Source organism: Ornithorhynchus anatinus, chromosome 2, assembly GCF_004115215.2.
Source record: "Ornithorhynchus anatinus isolate Pmale09 chromosome 2, mOrnAna1.pri.v4, whole genome shotgun sequence".
Lineage (NCBI taxonomy): Eukaryota > Metazoa > Chordata > Mammalia > Monotremata > Ornithorhynchidae > Ornithorhynchus > Ornithorhynchus anatinus.
The window spans coordinates 46,006,549-46,020,462 of NC_041729.1; the positions used below are offsets into that span (position 1 = coordinate 46,006,549).

The 13,914-nt window shown below is 39.3% G+C and overlaps 1 protein-coding gene across 1 annotated transcript in view; it reads right to left on the reverse strand.

Moving 5' to 3' along the window:
* Window positions 1-5,519: 5,519 nt before the first annotated feature.
* MOSMO (modulator of smoothened) overlaps window positions 5,520-13,914 on the reverse strand; it is a 58,256-nt gene continuing 49,861 nt past the window's right edge. The window contains exons 2-3 of the mRNA XM_003430916.3: window positions 11,110-11,322; window positions 5,520-5,717 (exon numbers count right to left, since the gene is read on the reverse strand). Coding sequence (XP_003430964.1) covers window positions 5,533-5,717; window positions 11,110-11,322 — 398 coding nt within the window. The 3' untranslated portion in view covers window positions 5,520-5,532. The remainder of the gene's footprint in view (window positions 5,718-11,109; window positions 11,323-13,914) is intronic.

The window sequence follows — 13,914 nt, forward strand, 5'->3', positions numbered from 1 at the left end:
TTCCTTTTACAAAAGAGTGGGAGGTTGGGAGCAGAAGGAAATAGGCATAGCTGAACTTCAACAAGGTTTTGGATTAAATCCCAGACTAAAATGATTACATGAGATTACAGGAGGGCTTCAATCAATTTTGCCATCACTGATCTCTAAACTCTTAAATTTCTTGTGGGCTGGGGGCATGACCAACTCTATTATACTGTGCTCTCCCAAGATCTTAGTACAGTGCTCTGCACACAGCAAGTGCTCAATAAATACTACTCATTGATTGACTGACCTCATTTGGCAAGACTTTCATAGTGCTGGAAAAGCCTAGAGGAGGACCAACAAGATGAGGACCACCAATCCACAGATGAGGACCACCAGGAACCGTTCCAATATATGTATAAGGTAATCAGGTTCGACAGTCTGTGTTCCTCATGGGGCTCACAGCCTTAAGCCCCATTTTACAGATGAGGTAACTGAGGCACAGAAAAGCTAAGTGATTTGCCCAAGGTCACATAGCAGACAAATGGTGGAGATGGGATTAGAACCCAGGGTCTTCTGACTCCCAAGCCAATGCTGTATATACTAGGTCATAAGGAGGCACTGGTCAACATCTTTCATATAACTTTTGAAACAATATTTTTGAAAATGGTAAAATCATCCTACAGCTTTCTCTTAGGAAATATATGTTTTATGGCACATTTTTATTTGCTGAAGTGTCCAACCTAATAAACATGTATCTACCCTGGTGCTTGGAACAGTGCTGGACACAAAGTAAGCGTTTAACTAATATCATTAAGAAGAAAGAAAAGTGGCCTGCACAGAATATGTACTCAATTAATACCTGATTGATGGATAGCTGATGATTGCAAAAGGCCCAGAAGAACCAGAAGGCCCAGGAGAAGCAGCGTGGCCTAGTGGATATAGCAAGGGCCTGGGAACAAGAAGGATGTGGGTTCTAAACTCAGCTCTGCCACTTGTCTGCTGTGACCTTGGGCAAGTCACTTAACTTCTTGGTGCCTTATCTGTAAAATGGGGATTAAGACTGTGAGCCCCATGTGGGACATAGACTGTGTCCAACCTGATTAGCTTGTATCTACTTGTATCTCAGAAGAGTACCAGGTATACAATAAGTGCTTAACAAATACCAAAAACCCCCCAAAACTGCTTCTTTAGATGAGTTAATTGCATTGCCTAAGAAAAGAACACAGGTTTTCCATCTTCCTTGTCTACTTTTAGAGGGTCACAATCCACCTCTCTCCTACAAACTGCAAACACATTACACTCAATAGGTACTCCATTAATGCATTACTACTAGCTGGTTAATCCAACATTTTTCTTAAACCAAATTCTATCACTTGAATGCAATGTTGCTACACAACCATAGGATATTATCAAAGAGCATTGAAGGTTCCCATTCATCTCAATGAATTAGATACCGAGCAACTATCAAATAAAAGTGAGACCAATATAGAACATCATTTCTAATGGACAATTCATTAAAAAAAATAGCTTTGGTATCACAAACTAAGAATCACGAGACATATTCAAATATACAAAATCACTGCCTAAACTGGGACTGAAACCAAGGCTTAAAATCAGGTCCTTCCAAAGTAATCCAGGCATATTTAGTTTCTTTAGTAGACAATTTATTTTGATAAACTTGCTCAATAACAAAAATACAAGTGAAGAAAATTATGTTCATTTTGTACAGTTGTATTAACAATTTGTCTTGAAATTATTAATTGAAAAATGTTATAACCAATTAGAAAACAATCTTTAATAAAGTTTGGGATAATATACAGACCTTGAGCACAAACTTTAAAATCTCTTGAGGTGATTCCATTATGTTAATCTCTCTTTTTTTAGGGAATTTTACATGCACACAAATGCACATACATTTTCCTTCATACATTTTTATCCTTCAAAACTTTTCAGAAGGGCAGCTTAGGATTTTTCATTTGTGAAGGTCATTTTTTACATATTATTTTTAAGATTCTGAAACAGAATATAGAAAACAGATCGGGTGCTATGAAGTCATAGCAATTTATGTCTTTTTTTTTTTGTTGCCAACTCAGAAGTCATAAAATAGATGTGATCTTCCTATGAAGTCCACCCTGAAAAGTGAAACTGGGAGAAAGTTTCTCAAAACTGAAACCTTGCAAATCCAGAGTTGGCTCTCAGCACACCAACAATTTTCAGGGCCTTCTTTTCTCTCTCTTATTGGCACTCTCATTTAATCTAATAGATGAAATAATATATGCACTAAACACAAAATGGGGATACCAAAGCTTTGGGTACAAGTGAGAAAATCAATTTGGTGTTTTGGTCATCTAGAATACACTTTAAAAAATGAGCTGTCCTTCAAAAATAAAGAGGGCTTGTTAAAGTGGAAGAGTCAGAGAAGAATTACGTAAACACATTAACATAGAACATGGATTACCTTTGGAAAGAATCATACTGAAACATTTGCTTTTAATGAATCGAAGAGTTTAAACGTTTACAGATGTTTAGGCATGTTCAAGAGAACTCTGTAGAGTTTAAAACTAATTCAACCTTGTGCAAATAAAACCTATAAATAGTTTTCAGCAGATTTTACAGTGATGCTCTTAGGTTTGAAAAGAATGCACACAACTTGGAAAACAAAGTAACAGACATAAGTTTGACAAATGATTGCACCATAAAACAGTGTTTTATATACAGTTTACAAGATATGATTTTCTGCTATAAATTAATACTGTACTATATAGTACTTAATATAGTGACCTTATTAAAAGCAACTGCTGACAGTTGTCTAGCTTTTCACTTATAGATTTATAGAATTTATGAAAATGGTTCATTTCAGTATTTGGACTAGCAGAGTCCAAAGATTTGACTTCACATACTACTTCCTAAAATGGTGCTGGACTGGTTTTTTGCTTATGATCCTAGGTTACAGTGCTGGGACATGAGGGAGGAGTGCACCCCTCCCCATTCTTTCACGCCCTGGCTATTCCTCAAGATGAAAGAGAAATCAGACACATTTTAATGGTTCTGGTAATAGGCTCTAAACAAAAATCCTCAAACTTGGAGTCTATATACCATTGTAAGTGAAGTAAGTAAACAAGTGGGGAAATTCTTAGCAGCTGAGAAACTCTCTCTCCCCATGCTCATGATCCAGTTAGAAATATTTTGTGAAACTATTTACAACAAGATTGATCATTTGGAAAGAGTAAAAGCTCTTCATCATAGCATAAATTAATGTGAACCATTATTTTGCTAATACTTTACCTCAGTGGTAGACTGGTGATAACTAGAGTTTCACCTTTAGAGCAAATCATCTAACCTAATGAGTACCAATCAAATATCAATGGGCATGGCAATTTAGCGATCCCCAAGGTTCATAAAATTAGTCCAGTAGCATTTTCAGACTTGGCTAGATATCTAGGTATCCTAATACTTCAGAAAAATATTCATTTTCTCTTAGACCGTTTGCGACCTAAGGAATCCTCAACCTGGGAATGGAAAAAAATTGTTTAAAAAGACATCTTCCCCAAAACACTTAAGGAACTCTCCACAGACCCAGTCCATGAACTCTCCAGAAGACAATGACTCCACACACTGAAGTTCACTGAAATACTTTTGTGCGAACAATGAGGGATGTATAAATGGCAAATAGGTCCAAGTGAAATTTACAGGGCATCTCATTCTCTGCCAAAGAATCGGCTCTGGTGGCAGGCCCCACTCCCCGCTGCACCTCCAATAATCCCAAGAACACTTGCAAAGCAATAGCATCATGCTTCCTGGAAAACAATGCACTCATTTTTGCCTGTGTGACGCATTGGCTGCTTAGGAATCTAACAATTGTGATAGGTTCATTTGGATTGCCATTTCACTGAAAGGAAGAAAACTTGATTCCACTGCCCCTGCTTCAAAATGGAGAATAATTGTAGTGTGTTCTAGGGTGGAAGAAAAGCATCTTTGGGCAGTGTGGTGGAGTGCGAGGGCAGATGATCGAGACAGATATGCATATATAGATAGAAAATTACTTGAAATTCAAGGTTTGGCCGCAGCGCCTCTTTTCGGGAAAACTTTATCTGTGAGTTGAGACAGCCCTTAAAGTAAATAAATGCACGTTGTAAAATTCTAGCTTATAGCAAACAAGGCATGAGGTTTCAAAAAAAATTCCATCGCTCAGGTATTTGGTAAAGGGGATGAATTCAAAATGTTTTCTAATGGTAAACTGTATAAATTAATTCAACTTTTATAGCAGACTAAAGTTAGTGTTTGTGTGTGGGGAAAAATACTGGGGTTTATATTCACTAGTGAACTTTGCATCTAGGTAAAGTTGCTGTGCTTGAACATGTATAAATGCATTATTAATGTATCAGACAAAGCCAGTAGAAAAGAGAATTCCTGTACAACAGTTGCTAATAATTTAAATAGTGTCAGATTCCCTGAATTAGGGTTTGAACTTTAAAGTATGACATGATCTTGCTTTCTATCCTCATATACAAATAAATTAACCATACAAAGAATTTTTAGCTTAACTTAAAATTGCACCTAGAAAGGTATGGGATTATCTGTACCTATTACAAAAACCTGTTAAAATCAAGGGCTGCTACAAAGAATGAGGTAAACTGAAGACTCTCTCAACTATGCGGCCTTCAGAGAAATGGCTTTTTTCGATTGAGTTCTAGGTTTGCACACCACAGTGTTTTGCTAGCAAAGCATTTCGGAGTTTTTTTTTTCCAGGAACTGTTTGTGTGTATGTGTGTACATACATATACATACATGTACATATCCATACACAGACACTCATATGTATATATATATATGTGTGCATATATATACACACATACAAACACACACTGTATACTGCATCAGCAAAATATATATATATTATATATATATTTATATAAATATAAGGAAGATTTCCCCCCCACCCCAAAACAACAGGTTTCTTAATGGATTTTTTTTTTTAAACACAGAGCTCGGAGAATTTAAGGATTTTTTTTTTTTTAACATACATCTGAGCACACACAATTTGATCTATTGGCATCTGGGTGCAGAAATGCAGTGACAATCCATTCTAGTGTCAAAGGTTTTTCCCATCACAAGGAAGTTGTGTATACTAATTTCCTAGGCAGTGAGGCCAGCCCCACTTGGACTTCTCTTGCAACCCTATGGTCCACCATGAAGTTCATAAATACTTTTTCTCCCCTCCCCCCAGAAATGAACTGTTAGAAGTTAAAAACCAACTGGTACAGTAACAAAGGGCCGTATGCTTTTTCAATACAAAGCATTCTTCTTGACTAGGTTGCTATCACAGTGCAGACCTGACTGCATGAATATGCTCAGGAGATTAGTCAATGTTGTCTGTATTTGGTTATGGAAAAGGCTCTCCTTTTTCTCCAAAGTGCATAGTGAGAACAAGTCAAAGCATTCCTCTTTTCCGAACGTTAGCAAGTCCCATCTGGGCATTCTCCTGAGAATGCACCTCTCTGATGCCTTGCCTCTGTCCAACTCCCGAAAAAAAAAAGAAAAATAAAGTCAAGCAGTTTTAGACATTCATCAGCCAGGTAAACAAACTTTGCCAGCAAATAAAAGTCCCACTATTGTAAAGAAAATGGATAAAACAAACAGTACATATGATGACCCAACTACTGTATTGTTGGGCAATTTATATGGTTGACCTCCAACTTCATTGATGTAAAATCCTATTGGAAATATTAGGGCTGCCATACAGAAAAGGATCACTGCAAAACAAAAACAAAACAAAAATATCAGTGATTTTGTAATAGATGTCACTGGTGATAAAAAAAACAACAATGAAATTTTGTCGACTAGAAACATAAATTGTGCTCTGATAGGGCAGAGATGGACAAGTCAGCAACACAATCAACTAGCGAAGCCTAAGTTTCCACACGCTTATTGTGGCAGTTCTCTTTTCCCCGGCTTGCTCTTCCTTCTGTTTGCCTATGCACTTTGATCTGTGACCTTTGGGCATTTGATATTAGCCCCACCTCATACCCCACAACACTTATGTACATATCTTTTAATTAATAATAATAATAATAATAATGATATTTGGTAAGTGCTTACTATGTGCCAAGCACTGTTCTAAGTACTGGGGTAAATATACTGTAATCAGTTTGTCTCATATGAGGCTCACAGTCTTAATCTCCATTTCACAGATGAGGTAACTGTGGCACAGAAGTTAAGTGTCTTGTCCAAAGTCACACGGCAGACAAGTGGCGGAGTCGGGATTAGAACTCCCATGCCTGTGTTCTTTCCACTAAGTCAATTACATATTACAAATTATTTATTTTTATTTGTACTGTCTCCTCCGTTAGAATTTAAGCTCATAATAGGACAGGGAATGTTTCTGTTAGTTCTGCCATATTATACTCTTCCAAGCACTTAGTACAGTGCTCTGCACATACTTAAGTGTTCAATAAATACCACTGATTGACTCTCTGGGGTTCAAGCTCTGGGGTCCACCCAGGGGATATTAATTTAAAGGTCCTGGAGACTAGGTACATGCAGTTCTCCTGTAAAGTGCATTTTTAGTACACATTTTAGCTTGAACACTGTTTAGGAGTTAGGGAACATTGATTGGAAAATTTGAGCCTGTGGGGATTCAGCACGAAGTGATGTCGGAAGAAACGAATACTTTGGTGCTTGTGCACGTGTGCCACTTTGGCCACAGTGAGAAATACCATACCAAATTCCCTTAATACAGAATTTTGCAAGATCACAACCCCTGCATTCTACAAGAGCTGGGTATACAATAAAAATATTTCACATGTGTTATCTCTCTTTCTCTCTCCAAGTACATACATACATATGTACGTACACACACACACACACACACACACTCTCTCTCTCTCTCTCTCTCTTTTTTTCTCTCTCTCTCTATCAGTGGTATCTCCTTTAAGCCAGGACTATTTCCTATACTACACTGCATTCTATTCAGGCAGATGCCCATTGTCAGAATAATTTCCCTAATTCCCCAGCAGCATTCTATCTAAACATGGGAAGGGAGAATTGAAAATAACTAAAGATCGTTCTGTGACTCCCTATAAGTTCAGACAAGTAGACATAGCCACCTGATCTCCTCAGGTACTTGTCACCTAGTACAATATCCTAGCAAAAGCACCGCAGGTTCCTGCAAAAATGGAGTGGGAGGGAGCATGGTAGACAGTTTTCTTACATTGGCCATTTCTACAAAATCAACGCAATGCATATTACTCCAAAAACGCTAGGCAACGTATTTTTTTTTTGACTGTACATGAAAACATATGTGGTACCTGTACAGAAAACACTGTCAGGTGTTCTGGCAAAAACATGATTTATTGTCTTAGTGTAGAAAAGTTCTTAGTCATCAGTTCACTGTCCAACAACAAAAATCACCTGAAGTCAGGATGTTATTTCCAAGAAAATATTTTGAGCTCTTAAGAAATAAATGCTGCTACTTATGAGCCAAATATTAATTGCGCCCTTTGTAGCTCAAGTTATTTTAAAGGCAGAAAAGCATCATTCCTTGGTATAATGCGAATCAAGACAAGAATGCCTGTAGTAATCTCTGTGCAAGATTCCTTGAACAGAACTTTCCCAAAGGTCAAATGGCCTTTGGACTCTCCCTGACTGAACTGTATAAACACCCCAGTACCATGGTTCCTTAAATGAATGATCCAATAATTAGCACCTGTGCTATTCAATCAGCTACTTAAATACTTTGGTTAAAAAACCCCAAAATACCAAAACTGGCTATTGGGATCTCCGCCGGAGGGACCCGTACTTTTGGCAGGATCTGCAGTACAATTTGAGTAGATTCCATTATCCACATAAAGACAGGCTCCATATCATTCTGGGCAAACCACTTACTCACATCATATTATATAACTGATTTGGGATCCTTTCAACTGTCTACTAAGGTCAGACATTTCTTGTAGTGAGCTTTAAGGCTTTTGGCCACTTGGATGCAGAGTCAGCATTGAACAATTTCATTTTGTGCTGCCAAAGGCCACTCCCCAGCATATCTGCCATCAATTCACTGATGGCTCTCAGGGCCTAATACATCTGGGTTGCCATCTGAAGCCACAATCAGAGTTTTGAGCCCAGCTAACAACTCCCAGCCTGATTTAAATGCAATGGGAGAAGCCCAATTCTTTTTAAGGTTTGTTTCTTCAGGCTCGAGAAATGATGGTGTTAATTATTTACTTGAGAGGTGTTTCAAGCATATTTACAGGAAAAATGCTTCGGATGAAGGCAGAAGTTCTAGTTGCTTATTTGGTAACTGGAATCCAAATGAAGTTTCCTCTCTCATAATTTCTTCACTCAAATCAATATGCACACCATACAATCGAATGATCATTAATTGAATATGCTCAAATTAAACTGTCTGAATATTTTGCATGATTAGAGTGTTTCCCAAACTGACAGGAGAAAAGCTTCAATACTGTTAATGGGAACTTGGGACTCTTATTAAATCTAATTGTGATCTTCCTCTAAGGAATTATAGTTCTCAGATCTTCAGACTACAGACTTATGTCTCAATACATCCTTTTTAAGGGCTATAAAGAATTATGAGCTTGAACTGACCTTTTAAAATTAGAGCAGTTTTAAATTTCTGAAATCTTAAATCACAGAACAAACAAGCAATCAGTCCCAACAAGTGCCTTAAAGGGAAAATACAATCTGTTTAATGGTACAGTGACACTAGTGTTGATACAAGTCTATGGTATGCTGGCAGAGGGAACATCTAAATGGAGATAATCAGGGCTGGAGTGCTGGGGTTTGGCCTAGAAGTCAGGTGGCTGGAGATCAATCATTAATAGTATTTATTATTTATTATATTTGGTAAGGTCTTATTATGTGCTACACAGTGTACTAACAGCTGGGGTAGATGCAAGTTAATTAGGTTGGACACAGTCCCTGTCCCACAAAGGGCTCACACTCTTAATCCCCATTTTGCAGATGATGTAACTAAGGCACAGAGAAGTTAAGTGACCTCCCCAAGGTCACACAGCAGGTAAGGGATGGAGCCTGAATTAGAATCCAGGTCCTTCAAACTCCCAGGCCTGTGATCTACCTACTAGGTGAGCCTGTTTATTATTTATTGATCGAGCACTTACTATGTACAGAGCACCGAATTATGGCCTTGGGAGAGTACAGTGCAAAAGAGTAGATAAAGACAACCCCTGACCACAAGCTTAGGAACCAGAGGGGGAAACGAGAGGGATGAGGAACCACTGGAGGTCTTTAAGGAGTGGGGAGAAATGGGCAAAATTTTTTTTTAAAGAAATAATCCATGCAGTAGAGTGGAGTGTGGACTGGAGAGAGGGTAGAGAGGAGGCAGGGAAGTCAGCAAGGAGTCTGATGCAGAGGCCAAAGTGGGAAATGATAAGTGGTTGGATAAGCTTTGTAGCAATCGGGGAGGAAAGGAAGGGGCAGATCCTAGAGACGCCGAGAAGGAAGAACCAACAGGATCTGACGACTGACGGAATACATGGGTTGAACGAGAGTGATGAGTCAAGGATGGTGACCAGGTTACAGGCTTATGAGATAGAGAGAATGGTGGCATAGTCTACAGTGGGGGGAAAGTCCGGGAGAGGAAAGGGTTTGGGTAGGAAGATAAGAAGTATGGTTTCGCCATGTGAGTTAGAGGTGCCAGCAGGACAATTAAGTCTAGTATGTCCTGAAGACAGGAGGAAACGTTAGACAGGAGAGACGGAGTCAAGTCAGGACCGGAGAGACAGACTTGGGCATCGACCAGGTGGAGATGACAGTTGAAGACGGGAGCAAATGTGTCTCCAAGAGAGTTGGGCACAGAGACACCTCCAGAGAGGGTGCTCATCGGACGATGGTCTCCTCGTAACCTTGGCATCTGAGCAAATCTAAGCTCGGTACACGTGAAGGAATCCGTGTTCCCTAGGATATGAATACCTGACAGGATTGCGAGGGAACTGTTAAATGCTGAATGAAACCACTAGAGGGAAGTCAATCACCCCCAAGCTTCACCCGCACCGTCCAAACTGCTCTGTTGGCAAAACGCTGTAATTCGGAATGCACTGCCCTGGATCTTAAATGCACTTTCATTCAGGGCAAAGGGAGAGATGGCAGAGAACAACATTTAGCTGCTCCTCCCCATTTCTGCTACTTTAAACCAATGTTTTCCTAGGATGAAACTAATTCCTAGAGTACAGGGGCAGAATTTCAGGAGTCAGATTCTATGTAACCCAATACTTCAACTAAAACCTAGGAACAAAATTCCTCCTATAGCTTCATTTTAATTTCTAACAAACGGGCTCCTTTACAGGGTTGTTAGAACTGGTCACGGTGATTACCAGTGTACATAGCAGACTCTAAAAGCTTATATAAGCCCCTTCAAATTCTTCTTCAACAAATAATTTCCTCTGTAAATAATACCCTGAATTGGTTCTGAAACTTGCTCAGAAAATGGACTGCTGTTCATTCCCACTTGGATATAGGAGACCATCAACTCATTCCTTTTTGGGACCATATTAAATGCTTTTGAATCACTAGATTTAAATCAATGAGCTGGAATTGAATTCCAATAGCATAATTACTATTTAACCTCTTCACACATCATCAAATTTTCTTTACTGCCATTTTATTTCTCTAGGGAGTAATAAGCAAGTTAGCATGATTAAAGAAACATCTTTTCTTGGGTATTTTGATCTCTTCAACTTAGCTTCTGGTTGCTATTGTTTATTAAAGCCACAAATTGCACAAATTACAAGAGGGTGCATGGATTCAGAAATACATCATCCTTTTGGCCATTCTTAATGGGTTCATGAACTTAGTACAATAATATTTTCTACCAATCTGACAGATTCTCCCATGGCAGGGAAATAGTTTATAGCAGCTGCACAAAAACAACAAAAAAATTACCTTGTTTTCTCCTACAAAGACACTTAGACATTTCTAAGCAAAACTGGGCTAACCGTGCTGCAATTTGAACAAGAAGCAAAACACTGAAATATGTTAAAAAAGCACTGGCCTGTCAAGATTTTTCTCTCCTAGCAGCTGTTCAAGAGTTTGGAGGTTCTCCTAATTGTCCCCCAGTTTTCTCCATGAAAGTACCAGCTAGACTGGCTTAGCAAGTAACTGAAGGACACTTACTTCCAGTGAATGCTATCCAACGAGCATATTTAGTAGCTTCTCTTCGCCAGTGTGAAGCCACTAGCAAACCACATGTGACAGTCAATGAAATGATTCCCATGATGATGAAAAATAATGTCGTGACCCACTCTGGGGGGAGCCGAGGAGGAATACATGTCCTGTCACGTCCATGGATGGTCTGACACTGTCGCACAAGGCCCACTGTGAGTGCTCCTGGATGAAGAGAAAAGATGAAGAAACATTAGAATCACTGGCTTGGCTTTTTCCAGAAGTGAATCCTCAGAGAATCCCTTGACTCTCCTCGGTTTACCCATTTAAAAGTCACTGAGTTAGGACAACTCTTCCTTCATTCTGGGAGTATCACAAGGACCATTATTTGCAATCGGTCCATTTGGGTCTGAGAAATAGTGGATGTGAGGGTCAAATGAGAGTAATGGGACTCCCATGATTCAGATGTGACTCCTGGAAGCTTTTAAGTTAGACTTTCCTTGTAAGTGCCCACCCTTTCTCAAATTCTAGTGGAACAGAAATATTTCATGATACAATGCATTTCAACCACTGGGTTTCTCCAAGAATACTTTTTCCTAGGTTTCCAGGAAAACCAAGCCAAGATAATTAAAGAAAAATTTGAAATTAGCTTACTAGTCTGACAGTGAAAGCTTCTATGATGGGTTAAATTTTAGAAACAATGCAACACGTCAATTAAATAGTGCAAGATGATTACAAAAACATTTTCCAATAACCCAAAAAATCTGTTGGAAATGATTTTTAAACTCAAAGACTTTACCACTCCAGTGGTTTTAATCAATTTATCAATGGTATTTACTGAGCGCTTACTCTGTGCAGAACATTGTACTAAATGCTTGGGAGAGTAAAATGGAGCTAGAAGACATGCTCCCTGTCCTCAAGGAGTTTATTTAATCCTAGAGAAAAACATGACTGGACAAACAAAAATGTACCCAAGCACACCACTTTTATTTTTATCAAAATTATTATATAGTTCTCAGACTTATGACATAACTGGCTTTGGTCAAAAACCAATTTCCTCAGAGCAATGGTGTGATAAACAGAGACTGATTTTTGAACCAAGACTAGGCAGGGACCTTATTCTTGAGTTCTCGATCACTTGTGAATAACATAGCCACATTAATCCTTTTAGATTGAGTTGGAGAGGTGCCACAGTAGGGCAGCTGAATTCTACTTCATGGGAAGTAACATGGGACATGCCAACGCTTCTGTGACTCTGGCCATCAGGTAGCCCTCCTCTTGGCCCTTCCCATGCTGCCCCTCCCATCCTCTTTAAGCTTTCTTTCCCATTGAGGCTTTTAAAATAGATTCCCACTTCTCCACAGCTTCTGCACGCCAAACCCCACTGCATCTCCAGAACTCGTCATGTAAAAGAGGTTAGTGCTGTAATGTCGAAACCAGGATGCGTACAGCTGAAACGGGGGGTAAATTTAGAAACACTTAGTGACTTTTGTCTTAACTCAAAGGCTGAGGACTGCCTATACATCATATTTGTATTTCAAACTCTGAATTAGCTCTTACATTTTAAATAAGCTCTCTATTCCCCCTACATTCACTCATGCTTAAAACACTAGGAAACAGCGGGCCTAGTAGATAAAGCACGGACCTGGGAGTCAAAAAGACCTGGGATCTATTCCTGGGTCTGCCGCTTGTCTGCTGTGTGACCTTGGTCAAGTCACTTAACTTGTCTGTGCCTCAGTTATTCCATTTGCAAAATGGGGGTTAAGACTGCGAGCTCTATGTGGGAAAGGGACCATGTCTACCCTATTTATCTTGCATCTACCCTGGCACTTAGTACAGTGCTTGGCACATAGTAAGTGCTTAACAAATGCCATTAAAAAACCCAACAACCAAACAGAAACACACACAAAAAAACATAAGATTCACAATATCTGAGTAAAATCACAGCTATTTATGATAGGAGTTACTGGACACATAAATGTTTTGCCAAAAATACATGTCCTTTGAAATACAGATCCATGGACTGTGCGTGGGGCAGGGGGGCGGGAAAAAGGTGGCATCAACACTTCCTCCAGGAAAAGAAATTTCTGGAACTATTTAAGAACAGAATGGCTCTCTCATTTTTTAGTTCTTGGAAGATTTCTCACTGTTAATTTGTCACAATGAAAAAGAGCCATGGGTTAAAAACAGCTGTTCTGTCCATATTTTGACTCTCTGAGATCCAGAGATGGGTTCCAAGTGCCTTCTGAGGGAGGAGATAGCAACATCTGTGCATTCAGTGCCCCAAGGATGATGCTGGTGGAATGGGAAGAGGTTGTGTGGGGAGGCACAGGAGGAGTTTCAGCAGCTTGTGCTTTTCTGCTGCAACATTTTTTAAACCAGTAGAGGGTTTAGAATAAATGAAATAGGAACTCATTCCCGCTTTCAAATGGTGCTGGGGTCTTTGGACATTTTTTTTCCAAGTGCATACTCCACCTGATAATGTCTTCTAAAGTGTAAGGTTGTCCACTGGTTCAAAATGACCCTGTAGACAGTGAGATTCCATCCTTACGCGTGAATACCACATTGAATATCTCCTGCACACTTGTACATATTGTTCCCAAGAAAATACAGGAGAGCACTTTTTCTGGTCTCTTGCCATTCAGGATGAGTACTGCTCAGACACCAATGGTTAAAAGAGGAAAGACAGGTCCTGTTGCCAACAGCACACACAGTCAATCAATCAGTGGTATTTACTGAGTACTTGCTGTGTGAGGGGGCTGTACTAAGCACTTGGGAAAATAAAATAGAATTGGTAGAAGAGATATGCCGAGCCAT